The sequence below is a fragment of the Drosophila yakuba genome, chromosome 3R (genome assembly GCF_016746365.2).
Source record: "Drosophila yakuba strain Tai18E2 chromosome 3R, Prin_Dyak_Tai18E2_2.1, whole genome shotgun sequence".
NCBI classification, from domain to species: Eukaryota; Metazoa; Arthropoda; class Insecta; order Diptera; family Drosophilidae; genus Drosophila; species Drosophila yakuba.
In genome coordinates, this window is record NC_052530.2 from 9,954,022 (window position 1) to 9,971,835 (window position 17,814).

At 49.6% G+C, this 17,814-nt stretch overlaps 6 protein-coding genes across 7 annotated transcripts; 1 reads left to right on the plus strand and 5 right to left on the minus strand.

Annotated features, from left to right (window-relative positions):
- Window positions 1–105: 105 nt before the first annotated feature.
- Window positions 106–7,349, minus strand: LOC6536192. 2 transcript variants are annotated; one of them, XM_015192118.3, is made up of 14 exons: window positions 7,201–7,349; window positions 5,615–6,272; window positions 5,298–5,555; window positions 5,067–5,230; window positions 4,593–5,006; window positions 4,462–4,512; window positions 4,336–4,392; window positions 3,900–4,265; window positions 3,691–3,838; window positions 3,402–3,631; window positions 3,033–3,348; window positions 2,712–2,973; window positions 2,537–2,657; window positions 106–2,477 (listed from the first exon to the last, which is right to left on the minus strand). In XM_015192118.3, the coding sequence occupies exons 2-14, from the start codon at window positions 6,220–6,222 to the stop codon at window positions 532–534; spliced, it is 4,941 nt and encodes a 1,646-aa protein (XP_015047604.1). In that variant the 5' UTR covers window positions 6,223–6,272; window positions 7,201–7,349; the 3' UTR covers window positions 106–531. The 2 variants fall into 2 exon arrangements, with proteins under 2 accessions (XP_015047604.1, XP_002096783.1); XM_002096747.4 differs by having other exon boundaries at window positions 4,336–4,512.
- A 422-nt stretch (window positions 7,350–7,771) lies between these two features.
- Window positions 7,772–9,114, plus strand: LOC6536193 (50S ribosomal protein L1). The gene is made up of 3 exons (XM_002096748.3): window positions 7,772–8,047; window positions 8,102–8,411; window positions 8,470–9,114. The coding sequence occupies exons 1-3, from the start codon at window positions 7,857–7,859 to the stop codon at window positions 9,031–9,033; spliced, it is 1,065 nt and encodes a 354-aa protein (XP_002096784.1). The 5' UTR covers window positions 7,772–7,856; the 3' UTR covers window positions 9,034–9,114.
- On the minus strand, window positions 9,030–10,628 carry LOC6536194 (GDP-fucose transporter 1). Its single transcript, XM_002096749.4, has 3 exons — window positions 10,204–10,628; window positions 9,415–10,138; window positions 9,030–9,361 (listed from the first exon to the last, which is right to left on the minus strand). The coding sequence occupies exons 1-3, from the start codon at window positions 10,278–10,280 to the stop codon at window positions 9,149–9,151; spliced, it is 1,014 nt and encodes a 337-aa protein (XP_002096785.1). The 5' UTR covers window positions 10,281–10,628; the 3' UTR covers window positions 9,030–9,148.
- A 154-nt stretch (window positions 10,629–10,782) lies between these two features.
- LOC6536195 (protein SGT1 homolog) lies at window positions 10,783–11,646 on the minus strand. The gene has a single exon (XM_002096750.4). It carries the CDS (start codon window positions 11,483–11,485, stop codon window positions 10,946–10,948), a length of 540 nt encoding a protein of 179 aa, XP_002096786.1. The 5' UTR covers window positions 11,486–11,646; the 3' UTR covers window positions 10,783–10,945.
- Window positions 11,647–14,004: 2,358 nt separating this feature from the next.
- Window positions 14,005–15,207, minus strand: LOC6536196 (THO complex subunit 3). Its single transcript, XM_002096751.4, has 3 exons — window positions 15,049–15,207; window positions 14,461–14,995; window positions 14,005–14,390 (listed from the first exon to the last, which is right to left on the minus strand). The coding sequence occupies exons 1-3, from the start codon at window positions 15,136–15,138 to the stop codon at window positions 14,053–14,055; spliced, it is 963 nt and encodes a 320-aa protein (XP_002096787.1). The 5' UTR covers window positions 15,139–15,207; the 3' UTR covers window positions 14,005–14,052.
- Window positions 15,208–15,425: 218 nt separating this feature from the next.
- On the minus strand, window positions 15,426–17,798 carry LOC6536197. Its single transcript, XM_002096752.4, has 3 exons — window positions 17,228–17,798; window positions 16,522–16,707; window positions 15,426–16,455 (listed from the first exon to the last, which is right to left on the minus strand). Exons 2-3 carry the CDS (start codon window positions 16,562–16,564, stop codon window positions 15,524–15,526), a joined length of 975 nt encoding a protein of 324 aa, XP_002096788.1. The 5' UTR covers window positions 16,565–16,707; window positions 17,228–17,798; the 3' UTR covers window positions 15,426–15,523.
- Window positions 17,799–17,814: the final 16 nt, after the last annotated feature.

Here is a 17,814-nt window from a genome sequence, read left to right on the forward strand (position 1 = left end):
TATTAATTATAAGGAGTAAGCTCTTAAACAGATTCATTTATGGAACTAGCAGAGAATATTATTCTTCACCCACTGTTTTCGTTCTTATCTTAACATGGGTAATCGGAAATTTCAATTGATTTATTGCACCGAAGGAACAGCGTTTTCTCTATTTTTAAAATGTACATATATTTAAAATATATTTGGTTAGATATAAAAATAAGTTTTTGAAAAATTCGTTTTATGATAGACAAAAAATGTGGATTTTGGTGACTACACCTTAGATTTGGATTTTTGATTTTACACAGATCAATCTTATTCCGTTTCGCAAATGGCTCGTTGAGTATCCTAACTTCACTGCACACGATTGGTATTTATTGAAATATAAAAAAGATATATTGATGAGTTCTGAGAACCCGAAACATGTGAAGTGTTGCCTCCTCTTGAGTGGCAACTGCTAAATAAAATGCACGCGGTTATCTCGGACCACGACTTGATAGGTTGCCCGACTTGATAGATGACTAGATTCTGGACTTGAGACTGGGAGTCTGACTAGACGTCGCTCTCCTTGAGCTGGCGGACATATTGCTCGCTCAGCGACTTGGGAATCCCTTCGAAATTGATGGTCGCCGGCCCAGCAGCCTGTGGCGAGCTCTGCGACTTGGATACATTTCTTCCTGTGGGACTGGGTGGCGGCTTCTCCGGCCCGAACGCCTGTGGTATGGCTATGACATCGGCCATTAGGGTTTGCCGACACAGGGCAGATAGGGCGCTACCAGGACTCGGAGGTGGATTCTTGGGCTTCTTGTTGCCCCTTCGCAACTTTGAGGTTAGCGTGGCGAATCCCAGTTTACTGGAAATCTTGGCACTCCGGCTCACAGCTCTGGGTAAGCTATCGTAGGCACTGGAGTGGCCCACGCTCTCCTGATCCGTGGATGTGTCATGATAATGCTGTTGAGGTGCCGCCTCCTGGACAGCAGCTCCTCCAACTCCTCCACCCCGCATGCTGCCCGCACTGATGCTCTTTTGGAGCACCATGGATTCCGTGGGCTTAGTTGGAGTTTGGGGATCTTGGCGGGGAGTAACTGGAGCACTCTGAAGAAACTGCGCCTTGGCCAACTGAAGCCGTATGGCTCGCTCCGAAAGGGGAGTGACTGGACGGTCCGGCGCAAGAATCTGAGGTGGCGGAAACTCGAACTGCTTGGCCTTGGTTGGCGTATTGGGATGCTTACGCTGGATTCGTGGCAGGGTGTTATCCTGTTTATTGGGTAGTGTAAGCGGAATAGGTGACGGTGGTGGTGGATGCACCCGCGAGAAACTGGGTCCTGAGCTAGTCTTGGCTATCTTGTGCTCAATCTTGTTGCTGGCATTTGCACTGTGTGACTTGTGTAGAGAGTTTTTCTTGTATAGATGGGCTTTCCGAGGCGGAACTGGGGGATTGCTCAGCTCCTGATGTTTCTTGGACAATCTCTCGATGCTGTCACTAGCCAGTGGCGGACGCACGAAGAGGATTCCCCGCCGGAAGTGTTCGCTGCTTTGGCATTTCCGGAGTTCTTCCTTGCTGGGCGGATGGGTTATGCGGTCCAAACTAATGGACTTATACAGATTAAGGGGCCTGAGAGGGCATCTGTACTTCTCTGGTTTATCCACTTTCTCCGCTTTCTCCTCCGTGGGACTGTCCAGCTCCTTCTCTATCACAGCTAGGCCTTCCGCAGCACTTGGTTGTGGGATGGTAGTGAAGATTTTTCGTTTCGTCTTCACGAAGACATTGGCATTGGTGTTGTACGTCCGATTGTGTTCTGGCAGAGGAGGAGGAATAAAGGCTCCCAGCTTTGTGGGTGGAGTAACTACTGAAGAAGGAGTGGTTGAAGTAGCAGGGGTGGTGGATGCAGAGGAAGATATGGATGGATCAAGTGCCACAAGGTGCACTGGCGCAGGCGCCACACATTGGCTCTGTTCAATGAGTTCTCCCGGCTTGACCTTCAATGAACCGTAGACTATGTCTTCCCTGACAGTAGCCACCTCATGTTCATTAGTCGTCGAGCTCAGCCGGAAGTCATCATCCAAGGAGCGCTGCTTCAGCCGGAAATTCTTGCGCCGCAATCGTCGCGGTGTCTCCAAAACCGAGTGGGTATCCGCATCACTGCTGTCGCTCTCCGTCTTGCTGTTCTGCCGGGACCCCATTTTTCGCAGTCGCAGCAGTTTTTTCTTAGCCGAGGCATTTGCATTGGTTACACCATTATTAACGCCACTGGCACTGGGATTGACATTCACGGTGGGCAAACTGGAGCGACACAAAGTGCCCGTTGTGGTGCTGGTTTCCGTTTCATGCTCCATCGGTGAGGCTGCACTGGCACTGTTGTCATCCTGAGCCAATCGATCCCGGCTGGAATTGTCGCAGGTGGCATACGCAGAGCTGGAGTCCAACTGCTGCCCATCCTCGCTGGTGATGTTGATATCCGGCACAATGTCGCGTGGATAACGATTAGTGCCACCCTCTACAAAGTCATTAGGGTTAGAGTTAGGTGCAGGTGGCATAAGTGAGAGAAATCCTTACGTATGCTTAGCTTGAGGCACTGCAGGCATTCAAAGAGTCCTTGGAGCTCCTCCAGGTACTCCAGCGTTCGCTCCTGCATGGTTTCCTGGCAGCAGGCCTCGTCCAAAGGCGATTTTTGGCTCTGAAATGACATGTTGTTAGCAAAAGCAGGTTTCAAGTAGTCAGTGCATCTCACCAGCTCGGTCAGTCGTCCCAGTTCGCTGTGGACATCGGATATGGCGTTGAGCACGCCCGCCTTCATCAGGTTGTTGGAGTAGTACGGATAAATGCTACGAATGCTCAGCAATGCGGCCTGGCAGTCCCGCATGGACGGGTGTTCCAGCAGATCGGGTGAGGCATTCTTCAGTTGGCCAAACAGCTCATCGGCACGTTTCAGTGCTCCCAGCAAGGGAGCCAAATTTGTGTGCGACTCAAAGCTCTGGACGCGACGCGAATTGCTGGAGGGAATGAGCAGCTATTAGTTTACGAAGGATCGGGTGTTCCGAAAGGCACCTACACGTAGTCGTTGCACTGCACCTCCTCGTACTTGTATATGGGCGTCTGCTGCTCCACCAGAGTGTGGGCGGTGACCAGTGGAGAGGCGGTGTCGTGGATGTGCTCCTCCACCTCCACCATCACAGCCTCCGGCTCGTCGTACTTTTTGAACTCGTGATCGGTGAGGGCGTCGGTGTCCTCGACCTCTTTCAGATCGTTGACGTCGTTTAGGGAGAGGGATGAAGCCTGCTGGGAGATGGCCTGGGCCAGATTGCAGTTGGGTGACACACTGTCCAGGGACAGGGAGCGGCTGAGCGTGGGCGAGTGATCAGCTGCCACTGTAAGAAAGTGGAGGATTACCTTCAGATCTAGTGGATAGTTTCATACCCACCTTTATTGCACTCCTTGTTGATGCGCCTCACATCTATGGGACAGTAGCCAGGATGCAGGAGGGCAAAGGTGGATGCTTCCGGCCCAATACCCCTAGCTTTCTCCCACTCGTAAAGCTTCCTAGTGAACTTCCTCGAGATGCCCTCGAACTTCATCACCTCTCCATCCGAAGTCTTGACCTCAATATTCTTGGTATGATCTGGTACCACAATGGCCTTTAGGCGGGACAATCTGTAAAAATATTCAGGGATTAGTCATCAAAAGAGAAGGATTTTCGACTTTCTACAAACTTCTCTTTCTCGTGCGGCCTGTGCTTGTACCATCGATCGTCATCGGATCCCCTTCTTGTGGACTGACTGTGCTTGGATCCCCGCTTCAGGGAGTCAGTGACCGAGGTAGTGCCGCCACCAGGAGCGCACTTCAGCCGATTCCATTGCTCTGTGGGCAAGGTGTATTATTAAATATGACTATGAAAGGGAAACCCATGCCAAATACCAACCTAACTTCTTCTGAAACTTCTCGGGCAGATCCTTCTGGTCGGGCAAAGCGCACAATCCCTGACCCTCTAACTTCAGTTGACCCATGCTCCACAGGTTCCAGTCGATCTTGGGCTTAACATCGCCACTTTGGCTCTTCGCCGTGGGACTTGCTGCGGGTTCTGAGGAGGCGATCGATCCTGCGGAGCAATTTTGCTGCTTGGCCCTCCATTTGCTTAGCTTCTTTTTGAACTGCGGGGTTAGATTCTGCTCCAGCTGGGCTGTGGACATGAGTTCGTTGTGCAACAGTTGTGTGGGCGAGTGCTCCTCGCTGCTGCGCTTTCCACTACCACCTGCTCCGCCGGCTGCTCCACTTCCCAGTTTGATACCTAAAATGGTGGGTTAGGCATCGGTTAGAACTTTCTTGGATATGTTGGGGATATTTTTGGGTATTCCTACTGCGGTTGCTGGCGCTGGAACGCTCTAACTCGAGTTGCTTGCCCTTAAACTCTGAATCTAGTTTGAGTACGAGAAGTTGATAATGTTGAAATATCTCGTCATCTGCGTTCTGTGGGAAATTCTTACAGTTTGGCGTAGTGGGTTCCGAGAAATCACCACTGGACAGATCCTCGCTCTCTGCAACATGCCATAAGGTTAGCGAAGTTTCGTTATGATAAAGGGATTGTGGAGTGAAACCAACCACCACTTTGACCTACCAAATTCACCGAAGAAATCCGATTGCCTGGAAGGACTGCTGGGCACGGAGGAGGTGCCCGGCGAATGGACACGACGCATGCGCGAATCCTTGGGACTCTTGAGCGGCGAGTGCAGTTGGGGCAGATCACTATACATCTGGTTCACCTGGTTGAGATTCAGTGGACTCGGTGGCACCTTTTGTCGTCGACTGCTGGTGGCCTTAATCTCCGCCACATGATCTTCTGGAAGGACCTCAAAGTCGGAAAAGGCTTTCGACCTTCGCAATGACTTGCTGGATGAGGATTTGGTTGGTAGTGGCGGTGCGGTGGATTTAATATTGTCCAGGCGTTCGTCAGTGGCGGACTTTCGTAACTCCACCTCAAAGTTGGAGTCGCGGGATTCGCAGCGGGTATCACTTTTAGAGGAATCACGACCTGGAAAGGGGCCGACATTACTCTAACAAGTTGTAAAGTAGCTAATATTTAGAGCATTACGATAATTCTGTCGGGTGGTGGCCTCAAGATCCTCCATGGAGCTGGCCGAGCTGATGGTACCAGGTGTCCCACCCGTATCACTCATAATATGACCAGAGGAGGAGCTGATGATGCTGTCCGCGGAACTGCTACCGGCTGCCGCACTAATGGGCACCTTGAGGTATCTGATAAACATACAAATAAATAAACAATAAAGTGGCGCCTTTGGCAGTAACTATCCGCAATACAAACCTCTCCACCTCGTGGTTGAGTGGCATCAAGACGTGGTTTTCTGGAGCACCTGGTCCCGAAGGCGGCACATTGGCCCGCTCCCACTTGAAGGCGGCCTTGACCTTGGTCCACTTGGACACCTTGGCCTTGTTGTCGCTGTAGGTGCTCTGACGTCTCAGGATATATGGTCGGGATGAGCTCAGCTTTAGGCTGGGACGATCTCCCTTCATGAACACGTTTATGTCCTCCTCCATCATGGATTTGCTGCGCTCGCGAATACTGTGTGATAAAATGTAATTGTATTCTATATATTATTTTCATACGCAGATAATGAGTACCGCCTAAACTTTCCCTGCTTGAAGGGCGGCACCACCTCAGTGCCCATCAGGGATTCCAGCCAGGTGAGGGAGTGCTCCAGATCGAACTTATGGTCGGTATTGTTGGAGCGAGGCGGCTTGATGGGTGGCAGCTGATGGGCGGCTTGACTGGTGGAAGGCACATCATCATCAACAGCTGCCAGCTCAGCTTCCCGTTCGCCCGCCTCGTTGTCGGCGATGGTGGCCAGTCGGTGCTCCAGAAATCCCTCCAGCAAAGCGTAGGTGCGGGTCAGCTCGTCCATGGCTTCGATGGCGGAGTTGAGGCGAGTTTTCAGCGGTTCAATGGTGCCCCGATCCGCCCGATAAGGCTGGCACTTGGAGCAGGAGTGCTTGCCCAGTTCGCAGACGGGCAGATCCTTGGCCTCTCTCCTCTCGAATTTCGGGGAGGCAGAGAGATTGCGGGCACGGGTGGCCACTGCTGGAAACTGAAAGATATTCTCCTCCGTGCGACCGCACATCGCCGGCGGAGCGGTGGGCAAGGACTCGTAGTGCAGGACATTCTGCCGGGATCGAGTTCGTCGTGGCTTTGGCGGTGGTTGCGGAGGCGGAGGTGGCTTGTCCCACTCCATATCGATAGCGCTCAATAGGAACTTGTTTGTTTACTCGGCCCGATACGCCACTAAAAACGCACACAAGACAAGAATATCCGAGAATTATCAAAAATCGGGAGGGAGATTGTTTATAGAAGAGGAAGACCAATGTGGAACGTCCGCCGCCAAACACACGCACACACCCACACACACACACGAACGAGTCCTAAAGTGTAACGATTAAATCCGCGAAATGTAAACAATATTTTCGAAAATCCCATTTCAGCACGTTTCCCCACATGTGCGAAAGTTTTGAATATTTCCCAAAAATATGCACGCGTGTGGTCACTTAACCGAAACGGAGAACCGATCCGGAATGCACTGTGTTATTGTGTACTGTATATTGTGTTTTGGGTCTTGATTACGGTTTTTGGCCCAACAACTGGATGCTATCGTGCGTCGAGAGGCCCGCCGAAGAACAAATAAAATCACGCCGCAAACCAAACTATTTTTAAAACGCTGACACTCTTTTGTTTGCCTCCCCATGGCGATCGCACTACGGCACCACAACACACCCAGTGTTCCGCTGGCCCCCTTCTCGATCGCCCCTCGCAAAGTGCGCAACACTTCCTTTATTCCACTTTTAGGTTACACGCAATTAATATTTCCAATTTATGCGAAAGTGCACGCACTCTCGGAGAAATGTGCTGCATGGATATATGTATGGATGGATGGATGGAAGTGGACCGGTGGATCAGTGGGTGGGATGGATGGAACGGGTGGATGGGTGGTGCTGCGAGCAGATCATGTGTATCTGAAGTCAGCGGCCCCCATTACTTTCGCCACTTTCCGAACGTTATATCGAAACTGTTGCCACACATTGAATACACACATTTTTCTTTTCTCCGCTCGACTTTTCTTCCTGGCTGCGCTTCTTTTGTTTAATGGGTTTATGCGCAAGGTTGTCGGTCTATTTTTGGTGTTTTGTTGAAAGGAAAAACAATAACAAATTATTACTTGCACTTTTCCTATGCACACTCGGTCGTCCGCACCGCCGCGGAATTTTCATCGGTCACTTGCTCCCTCCCTCTCTCTCTCTCACTCTCTCACGGATACTCGCGATTTTCCGCGGGTCGAAAATTCCGTATACGTCCGTTCCGCTCGTCGGTCGAAGCTATTCTGAGCGGCACGGCGCTTTTGAACACATCGGAAAAGTTGAAAATATTGAGATTTATTTATAGAGAGTACGGCCAGTGTTATGATCTCTTTGCTGTTTTCTAAACGTCTCTTAGAATTTAATAAATCGGTGGTTTAAGGTCTTATCGAGGATATCTTAAACTATATATGTAAAACGTAACTACATTATTACACGATTGTAAAATATGTAATTTTACGTTTTTTTACCACTTACGTAGTAGATATAACCCTATGTTTTATTCGAATAAATGTAATTCAAAATCGTTTTCGAAAAATACCCTTAGAAACACTAAATTCAAATGCTGGCTGTAGCGGTACAATTAGCCAAGTTCTCAACCAAGGTGCGTGATCAGACTTTCTAGCAGCGACAGTGTGGTAAACTGAAGTTTACTAACGAAAGGTTGGCAGTTCTGGCCGGCGAGGTTATGCAAAGCGAGAAGTTTGGATTCCGGTAAATAGTAACATTTCTGAAAGAAATGCAGTCCATTCTGTCCTCAATGCGGGCACTGGCCCTGCGCCAAAACCCGGCGGAGTCCCTCCGCCTGCTGCACCTCTCCGCCGTGAGCGAGGCTGCCCGCAAAGGAACTCGGGAGAAGGCCCGCAAGAAGAAAGTCAAGGTGGAAGTGAAGAAGGTGGGATTCATCCCGCACAACCAGCGCAACAAGAAGTAGGTGGTTAACTAGAAGTCCATAGCACCGACTTAACCGTCGTTCTTCTCTAGAATCAATGTGAAACGGGCGGACAAACATGTGGATGACTCCTGGAAGCAGGTGCCCAAAGATGACTGCTATGTGGGGCGCTACTACCGCTGGCCAGTGTACTCTGTGCAGGAAGCCATCCAGTGCCATCGGGAGACGCATCATCCCAGCATGTACAATGTACCCAATGCTCCCCTCAATGTGGACATTGAACTCAACATGCAGGCGGAGAAGATCACTCGGTTTGTGGATAACTTCCAGCGCATGGCCATGATTCCGCACAAGTTTGACCACGGCGAAGAGCGGAAGATCATTGTCTTCACCAAGGGAAATGTGAGTGGAGCTCCGTAATTGAGAAATCATGAAACAACATCTTGAAATTCATTTCCAGAATGAAGTCCTGGAGGCGAGGGAAGCTGGTGCCTCGCTAGTCGGCGGCGTGGAGCTCATCAAGGACATTACCAACGGCGAGCTGCTGCTTTCCGACTATCAGTACATCATTGCCCATCCCAATATACTGGCGGAGCTGGTGGCCCTGCGAGGCCTGATGAAACGCAAGTTTCCCAATCCCAAGAGCGAGACGCTGGGCACCAACCTGGCTGAGATGATCGTCAAGTTCTCCAGCGGCATTAGTTACAGTGCTGCCAAGGATGAGTACCAGCAAAACTTTGGCCTGATCACCGCCAGTGTGGGCACTTTGGACATGGATGCCCAGAAGCTGGAGGACAACATCAAGTTCCTGCTGCAGGATATCAACACTATGAGGCCTAAGCGCGAGGGACGTTTCATCACACGTGTCCTGCTGAAGAGCCCGCCCAGCAGTGAGCAGCTGAAAATCGATCCCTATGTCTACGTTCCAGAGATGTGGGACAAGAGCACGGCAAAGGTGAAAAGGGAGGAGACCAAAAAGCAGACAGAGCCGGCGGAACCCCAAGAAGCAGTTGCCTCCAATTAGTTAATACAGAAAGAAGCCTATGTATTTTTGTTGATGGATTGTTTGTGCATACTTTAAACTTACATCTCCTAGAGTCCTAAACAGTCTACTTTACTTTGACAGCTTTTAATGGCATTCAGGCCTTCTGGGTGGCAGTGCTGCGTTGTTGGTGCTGGCGCATCATCTCCAGCTGCTTGACGCGGGTGTAGGCGGCGCTGGCCACCAGGACCACCACATTGGAGGTCCACCAGAGAGCCGATCGAACGTCGTGGTAATACTGGGTGGCGATCACCGTTTGAGCGCAGGCCTTCGCCGTTCCCGAGATATTGTGCGTCAAGGCGGATGTGACCTAAAATATCGATCGGCTTAGATAAGCATTTAACACGTGAACTGCTTGATTACCTTGATTTCCAGCGCGGTGACAAATCCAATGGCAAAGCCACAAATGCCACTCAGCGTCATCGCGGCCCAGAACCAAGAAGCCCACAGGTGTGGGTACGTGATAATGCTCTCCAGCTCGCCATTGATGATGATCAGCGGAAGGAAGAGCAACGTGGAGTAGAGATTATTGTAGTAGCTAAGCAGCCACACCTCTTGGTTGACATACGCCAATGATTTCTTCGTCTGAATAGAAAACATGGCCAAGGCAAGCGAGCTAAGCACCCCAAAGATGGTTCCCCGCCAGGAGAAGACCTCCGTAAGGCTTTCCTGGTCCACTCCCAGCCAGAATCCAATGACAATGGCGCCACAGCACAGCAGGCACTTGAAGCTGGTTCGTTGGCGGAGAATCACGTAGGTGAGGACCACACTGAACACGGTGGTCAGTGAGCGTCCGATGTAGTAGAAGGCCACTGTGACGTAGGACAGCGACAGGTTGTTGGCCCCAATCATCAGGGTATAGAGCACAGAAAGAGGCAGGATCTTGCGGAAGGTGTCGATGTCCAGGGGATTACCCTCGGGAAACGTAAATACCGATGGGTACTTCCTACTCAGACGGCTGGCCACGAAACATATCACGGTGGAAACCACGCATTGGAACCAGGACATAAAGAGCGGAGCTCCCAGGTTTACTGTATCGCTGCTCAGCAGGTGCTTATTCACGAACACCGTCAATATCGAGGTGCACCTGTGGAAGTTGGAAGACATGGAACTGCAGACGGCGCACAGATGGGGCTCCTTTGCATTACTCACCAGTAAAGTGACACGACGAAGAATATCTTCAGGTATTTGTTGACCAGCCGGTTGTGCTCCTCCAGATTCTTGTACATTTCGGCGTTTTGGGAATTGCAGTCCGATTTGTGCGAGGCAAAAGTAATTGTGCGTTTATTTTTACACGTATCTCCTACCCGGTCTGCCGATCAGCTGTTTTCGCCGAGAACATTTCAGCCGAGTGCGGGGGTGGATTTAGGAGTTGTTGGTTATTACTTGTGAGATAAAAATAAAGAATGATATAAAAATCATCAAAACCTTTATTGCCGTTTTCTTTTGAAATGTTCCAATCAAAAACGTTAATTCAAATTTATTCGTTACAAATAACGACTTATTTTATTAGCCAAATCTTATTCTGTTGAGTGTGTTGTGTTAACTGAACTTGTTGGGGCAAAAAGTCCATGCTATCATTTCGATAACCGAATATTATGTTAAATACATTTATTTTGAGACGTGCTCGTAAGAGTGATTGTGTGGCGAGTGCTTTATGCGGTGATTCAGATGCGTTCTTTATTCGATTCTTTTAAATCCTAGTTCTTTTTAAAAAATATACACTGCTCGTATTGCGGAAGTGCTGTTTATGCGTTTATTGCCACTGTTTTCTTAGGGTACTCTCTTTACTTGGTAATTCAAGTCAACAATGCCCAAAATATATATATTATAGTTATTATTCTCTGTTAATCTCTCTCGCTGGTTATAAATACAAGGACGTTGGATATTTGGCCTACTTCTCCCACTCGCGGAACTCGGTTCCATCTGGAGGCTTCACGCTGACTTTCTCCTTGCCCACCTCATTCCAGTTGGTGCTGAGCACGGTGCCTCCGGATTCCGAGAAGGACTTGTTCATGGCCTTTTGGACCTCGGGCGAGGATGTGCTGTAGATCTTCTTGAACAGGTTGTTGAGGGCCGTCTCGCCCTTAGCCTCCTTCTCGTCGATCTTCTCCTCCTCGCTGACCAGCTGGTCCCAGTTCTTGGCCTTAGGCTTCACCGGCGCAGCCACGATGACCTTTTCCTCTAGATCCTCCCAGCGAATACCCGTCTCCTTGGCCAGGGTGATTTCCACTTTGGAGGGAACGGCCTTGTAGGAGGACCGCTCCACCACAATGGGGTGAAGCAGCTTCAGGTCCAGCTCATAGCCATCCGCCGTCATGTGGACTCGCTTCTCGGAAATCTCCACAGCGAAGTTCTTATCGGCGGCGTTCTTCAGGAGCACGGTGATGACCACCTTTGTCTCCGATTGATACCAGTCATGGCGCACGGACATCTTGCTGATTCAGCGGTAATCGAAAATTGGAATTATTCAGGGTGAGGTTCCCCTATAGTTGTTTACTCCTTGCCCACTAAATGAGGTTTATTTTTGACGGAATTATCCAGAATGCTATGCAAATGAATGTGACTAAAGGGCAGTGCTACCAGATGTAATGTGAGATCCGACTATCGATTACTTGCAACTTCAGACAAATGGCAACGTTCTTGAGGGTTTGAAATAATAATATCGATAGCAATTGAAGAACCGGTTCAGAAATTAGGGCTGTGAGCTTGGAATGACGTGTAGCAAATACTTGAACCTAATTGGACACGTTAGGTCCTGTATGTAATTTCCAACACTGCAGAAACTTAAATTAAGGCGCCAATTTTGCTCTCACAAATTTGTTGTGCATTTTTAGTTTGAACTTTTGATCACGATTGAATTCCTTTCAAGAAACTGAAAACTTTTAAAACACAAACTTCAAGAAGAAAAAACTAAACAATAAGCCATACGTTATGCTTACATGGATACTAATCCAGGGAAAAATCATTCCTAATCTGCGCACACCAACTGCAACGGCAGCCAACTAAAAACAAAGTTTTGGCCAATTTACGTGCACTCGAATTTGGTACTTCGCTCTGGGGAAAAGAGCAGTCGAAAGCGCATAAGTCCGGACGACAGCCAACATAAATTCCAGTCATCCGGCTGCCACTCCCCCAAAGAAATCCGCATCTACATCGATGCGCCATCAAAGTTTGTCCACGGTGACAGCGGAATTGAAAAGTGTGCGAGGGGCTGGGCAAGTGGCTCAGAAAGTATTTGCTCCTCTAAGTTTTATTACTTGTACTCTACTTTTTTTTGTTTGTTTGCGTTTCCGATCAATTGACTATTATCTTTCGAACTTTGAAGAGCAACTGCTGAGACTCGGCAGACACGCCGCTTTTGCGTTTGAGTGCGGCAAACAAATTTATTTACAGCATAAGCGTTTCTGAAAATATAAATTAGAAGAAATATTGCATAATATAGATAGATATACATTTATAGCTATAAATATAGTAGCAAATGCATGCTAAATCTTAAGTTTCTAGCTGCAGCCTTTGTAGTTTCCGAGTTCTGACTGAGCAGAAACCATACTGAAAAAATGATTAACTTTTTAGTAAAAAAAGGTTTATACATTTCAGGTCACTTTTCTTTGCAATTTCTGCAGAAATTTGTGACAATGTCGAGAATAACATTTATTTCAACATTTCATTAACATTTATTTTAACATTTTCATGGAAAGGGGAAAACTTTAACAGCAGTGTTCCATTCCATTCCCTTGGAAATAACATATTTATCGCATGCGAGAAACGGAACTGTGTTAACTAACATTCTGCACATTCACTTTACAGCTGTGCTGAATAAGTAGGGGAAGTTCGCTGTTAACGTTTTACAGGGCCCTGTACAGTTAGAGTAGATGTAAAACAGCGTAGAAGGAATGTAGAATTGCTGCTTTTACTCTGATAAGAAAACCTATTGGAAATATCTGGTAGGGCAAATTAGAATTACAGACTAGATACTAAAATATAATTACGTCGTTTTCAGTTACTATTTATATGTTTATATAGCAGGAAGAATACCTATTGACCTATTGCTTTATTCGGCACTTTGCTAAAAATGCACTTTTAGTCCATTAGCAACAATTAACTGTGATTTATATTTATTATTGAGTGCAAGCATCCCCTCGATTCTCCCTCCTTTTTTTTAACGGAAGATGGCAGCTCAAAACCGAAATTTATCGAAAACTTTTAGTAAAGCAAATATTGGTGTGGCTTCGAGTGGGTGGGTGGCTGCGGGGGTGTCGGATGAAGGGGGGGAGTAAGTGTGGTGCACTTGGCGGGAAATGCACTTGGAGGGCAAACAAATGGCTTCTTTGGGACGAGAGTGATACACATGCCCAGTTTGTTTGTCACTTGCGATGGTTCGGCGATGGAAAGCAAGAGCCTCAACAATTGACACCACCCACCACCCACCACAAACTCCCACTTGCACTCGCCAAAGACTCGACCTCGTGGCTCTCAAGTTTTCCGGCTAATGGGTGCCATTCATACACACACTCGTGTGCATTATGGACTAAAAACAAGCTTTGACACACCAGCCAATTTCTTGCCAGGATTAAGCCCTCTGAAGTGGTGGTGGCGCTGATTAATGGCTTAAGAAGCGGGAAGCAGGAAGCCATTGTCGTAAAGCTGCACTGGGTCAGCATCGTTATTTGCATGATAAAAGCCAAGTGCTTGCCACGGCAAAGGTGGCCGTTCAGCTGCCGATTGATGGATGCAGCTCCTTGGGTAGCTCCTTACCAGGAGGCCGCATCTGCTGGGTCCGGCGAGGCCATAAAAGCGAGCCAGAGATGATAAAAGCGAAATGGCAGCAACGAGCACGTGCGGAGGCGAAGCACTGCAATTGATAATCCAGCTGCTTGGCCAGCTGCAACGTGACCCAGTTAACTTGAAAGTGCATCATTGGCTCGTCGATAAAGTCACACTCGTGGATAATTGGAAAGCAAACGGGGGTTTTACTATCAGGTGCGCCTTAAACTAGGTTTATTCCGGAAAGCCGTATATCTTTACATTGCCAGCGTCACGTCGCCGGTCGCTGTCCTTCTCGTCGCAGGCGTAGGCCAGCAGGTACTGCTTCGGATGCCAGGCGACCGTGAAGGTGGAGGCGTCCACATGGATGTCGGTGACGCGCTCTCCCGTCTCCGTGAAGGCAATGTCTATGATGAGGTCCTCGCTAGCGGAGGCAATCAGTCGCTCGTCGTGGCTGAAGGATATGGTGCGGACGGGCCACTCCAGGCGGCTGATCATGCGCAGGCAGGCCAGCTCGTTGGCATCCCACAGAGAGACCTGGGCATCCGCCGAGCCCGTGGCAAAGTATTTACCTGCGCAATCGAAGGAAGTGTCTGATTACAGGCTATGTATGGGGGTGGGATGGCACAGGATGGTACTTACCCGTGGGTCCGAACTCAATGCAGATGCAGTTGGCGGGATGGGCCTTCAGCGTCATCTGGTGCTCCAGGCTGGGGTAGTTGAGGACGTGCATGCAGCCGAGTCCGTTGGTCAGGAAGAACAGATCGTTGGTGTTGTTCCACGATATCTCGTTCACCTCGAAGCTGAAGGGCTCCTCCACGCGAATCTTGTTCGTGCGCGTGTCTATGAAGGTGATCAGATCCTCCTTGTTGCCCACGGCAATCGTCTTGCCATCCGGCGACCAGGCAATGTTGATGTTCTCCCCCTTGGTGTTGGTCACCGAAACGCACTTCCCAGCCCGTATGTCCCAGATCCTCACCGTCTTGTCGCCGCTGGCGGTGGCAAACTGGTCGGGATTGCTGCGATGCCAGCACAGCTGGTCCACGGACGCCGTGTGTCCGCGGTAGATGCTGCCCTTGACGAAGCGATCCCGCTCCAGCGAGTAGACGGCCACCGTCTTGTCAAAGGACCCGGAGGCCAGGTGGCGACCATCGGCGTTCCAGCAGACGGAGTGAACCTGTGGGCGGGATTTTGGTCAGAGAACTTTGATTTTGGGGCCGCCGTGCTCACCTTGGACATGTGCGCCCGCTGCTCGCGGATTTTGCTGTGACTGCGGAAGTACGACTTTAGGTCTTCGAAGGTCTGCTCCGTGCGACTCATTGTTAAAAGGTTTATTTATATTTTACCCGGCTTTTTCTTATAAAATCTAAACAACAATGTGACCGTGGGCCAGTAACCAAATTATACTGCCACAAGTGGTCAAAACTAGATTTAGCCAGGACTCGCACCAGCGATTGGTTTAGCGGCCAATTCAATTATTCAAATGTTTCATATCTTACAGTTTTCAAAGTTTTTAAACGAGTTTTTGCAAGCATTCAAGCTTTCTGCAACCTTGTGCGATCATTTACGCTATTGTTTGCGCTCGAAACACTTAAACAAGAGAGAGCTTAGTGTCAACAAAACTTTATTGCATCGCTGCAGCAAAACAAACCAAATTAAGGAAAACAAATAAATAAGAATTAAAAGCCTAGCGTGTGGCAGTGCACTACTGATGTCTGTGGTTTCGCGGCGGTTCCCGCACATTCCGATCGCTCTTGTCGTGGATATGCACATTCTCAGCGAGCTCCACGTTGGCATGCAAGGCGGCATCGTTGGCATTCAAGTGCGCCTCTTGGGCGGACAAGGTAGCCTTCTCCGCGGCATCTCGCGTTTCCTCGTAGTCCAGTCGAGCTGCATAAGCCTGCGATTCAGCGTGTTCCAGCTTGGTCTTGGCCTGGGCCACCATATCGATTTGGGAGGACAGCTCGGCAGCCGCCTCGGATGCCGCCTTTTGGGCCAACTCCGATGCGGATTGCGCATTGTTGAGTGCGGCAGTGAGGACGCTGACATGGTTAATGGCCTGCTGGGCGGCATATTGGGCTGCCTTGGCCGATCGCTTGGCCTGCTGCAGCTGGGTCAGCTCGTTCTCCATGGCCTTGTGCGCCTCCACACTCTGATCCTCCAGGCGATGCAGCAGCACCTCCTTGCCCTTCAGCACGGCCACAGCTGTGCCGGCTGCCTGAGCTGCCGCCTGCGCCAGAGTACTTTTGGCCACGTAGGAGGCCTGCTTGCCTGCCGCATTTTGGCTGGCCACTGCGGACAGGGCCTGATCCGCTGAGCCCTTCGCTATGCTGCGCAGTCCATTGTCGGCGAGGTAGCCACCTCCTCCTCCTCCTAGTCCGGCTCCGCTGTGCGAGTGCACTATGTAGTCGGAGGAGGCTTCGAAGTGGGAGAGCTTCACCTTGGCCGGCTCGAATTCGTCGTGGTTGATGGCCTCGTAGGTGTACGGCGGCACCTCGTGCTCGATCACCGCCGTTTGCTGGGGCACTGGACCCGGTCCATGGGGCGATGGAGGCGGTGGTGGCGGCGGCACATTGACGTGATGGTGATAGTGTGGCTCCTTCCGTTTGATCTTGCGACCCTGCGTCGGCACGGCCACTAAATCAGAGAGGGGGAAAGTCCCAATTTAGCCAGATTTGCATGAGGAAGTCGTGTGCGACTCACCCAAAAACAGCGCCAGGAGCAGGAGGTGCAGCAGCGATGGCATCTTAGGTGCTTATGCAATGGAGCAGCTGGCGATGGAGCAGCTGGCGATGGAGCAGCTGGCGAGAGTAAGTCGCACAACCGGAAGACTCGTGATCACCGCAGGCGTAAGCTTATGGGATGGGTTCCTGTGTCGCACACCGAGTGCTGAAAGAAAACAAATTTCGTTTTTGATGGGCATAATAATCTCTGTTGGTAGGATTCAGATATTTATTGTTTTCCACCTATATAGTTAACTAGTTAGTATTTGCACATATCTCACTTAACTAAAGCAGCACCTTCTAAGTATTTGGACTAAGCTTGTTTAGAGATGTCCCACTTTTACATACATAACTCCTTACAAGTTTTATTTTATTTGATTGTGACTTGTAGAAACAGGATAACCTGCATTTAAAGATACCTCCTTATCTGAAGGACACTTTTTGCGAGTGCACAATAACTGGGCAACCGGTTACATACCCGCTTTGCCTATTAGCTAATATATGGTGCGGCACTTTCTTTGCTCTAGGATGGTCGGCAAGTCGTTAGTGTGTCACGGATTGATATGTTCCACGGGTTCCAGGAGAACCTGTTTAGTTTTAAGGCCAGCCAAACTGGACAGCACACTAGGCACACACAAATCACACATAAATCACACACAAATCACTCAGTTTTGACTCCAACGCACCTCTCAATCCCAATCTCAACCCCGATCTGGAACTCGACTTCGACTTGACCGACACGAACGTCCTGTGCGGACCAGAGATGAAATGCTTATGACGCCAGTGGAGGATCGTCCGCCAAGCGGAGCCAATGTGGATGGACGAGTTCGGTGAAAAACGCTTTTACTTTCGCACTCGGAAAAGCTAGGAGCTGTAGACTGGAGGCTGGGAGCGGCAAGTGGGCTTAGTAAATCTGGTGGAGACTCGACGACGATTGCCAGTTGGCCACCAGAGGCGCCATGTATTTATAAACAAACTGGTCGGGTCGCCGAAAGAAAGTGCAAACCCGTTGGCTTTGGCTGTTGGCAGTTGTTGGCTTGCTTCGCGATCTGGTCATGCATGTACCATCAGCCAACAATGATGGTGCTGGGTCAATGCTACCAGGCTGCTCGATTGGATAATTTGTGGCCGCAATTATGGCAGAGCGTCTAATTGCCATGAGACGCTTTGAATGCCTGCTCCGGGTGAGATTGCATATTGCATATGACGAAAGATGGATGGTGAGCGATGATTGTTCGCTTCCTCGCAAATCCGCGTGTGAACACGGAGGAGT

Excerpts from the sequence above, each read along its gene's own strand:
- LOC6536192 (XM_002096747.4), bottom strand. The coding sequence starts at position 6,222 with ATGGAGTGGGACAAGCCACCTCCGCCTCCGCAACCACCGCCAAAGCCA. Across the intron at positions 5,231-5,297 it reads CTCAACCACGAGGTGGAGAG|ATACCTCAAGGTGCCCATTA; the intron begins GTTTGTATTGCG and ends TATGTTTATCAG. Across the intron at positions 2,658-2,711 it reads TGGGACGACTGACCGAGCTG|AGCCAAAAATCGCCTTTGGA; the intron begins GTGAGATGCACT and ends ATGTCATTTCAG.
- LOC6536197 (XM_002096752.4), bottom strand. The coding sequence starts at position 16,564 with ATGCCATCGCTGCTGCACCTCCTGCTCCTGGCGCTGTTTTTGG. Across the intron at positions 16,456-16,521 it reads GCTCCTGGCGCTGTTTTTGG|TGGCCGTGCCGACGCAGGGT; the intron begins GTGAGTCGCACA and ends TCTCTGATTTAG.
- LOC6536193 (XM_002096748.3), top strand. The coding sequence starts at position 7,857 with ATGCAGTCCATTCTGTCCTCAATGCGGGCACTGGCCCTGCGCCAAAAC. Across the intron at positions 8,048-8,101 it reads CACAACCAGCGCAACAAGAA|AATCAATGTGAAACGGGCGG; the intron begins GTAGGTGGTTAA and ends GTTCTTCTCTAG. Across the intron at positions 8,412-8,469 it reads TTGTCTTCACCAAGGGAAAT|AATGAAGTCCTGGAGGCGAG; the intron begins GTGAGTGGAGCT and ends ATTCATTTCCAG.
- LOC6536196 (XM_002096751.4), bottom strand. The coding sequence starts at position 15,138 with ATGAGTCGCACGGAGCAGACCTTCGAAGACCTAAAGTCGTACTTCCGC. Across the intron at positions 14,996-15,048 it reads AGCGGGCGCACATGTCCAAG|GTTCACTCCGTCTGCTGGAA; the intron begins GTGAGCACGGCG and ends TCCCGCCCACAG. Across the intron at positions 14,391-14,460 it reads CATTGAGTTCGGACCCACGG|GTAAATACTTTGCCACGGGC; the intron begins GTAAGTACCATC and ends TCGATTGCGCAG.
- LOC6536194 (XM_002096749.4), bottom strand. The coding sequence starts at position 10,280 with ATGTACAAGAATCTGGAGGAGCACAACCGGCTGGTCAACAAATACCTG. Across the intron at positions 10,139-10,203 it reads TTCGTCGTGTCACTTTACTG|GTGCACCTCGATATTGACGG; the intron begins GTGAGTAATGCA and ends CAACTTCCACAG. Across the intron at positions 9,362-9,414 it reads TCACCGCGCTGGAAATCAAG|GTCACATCCGCCTTGACGCA; the intron begins GTAATCAAGCAG and ends TCGATATTTTAG.
- LOC6536195 (XM_002096750.4), bottom strand. The coding sequence starts at position 11,485 with ATGTCCGTGCGCCATGACTGGTATCAATCGGAGACAAAGGTGGTCATC.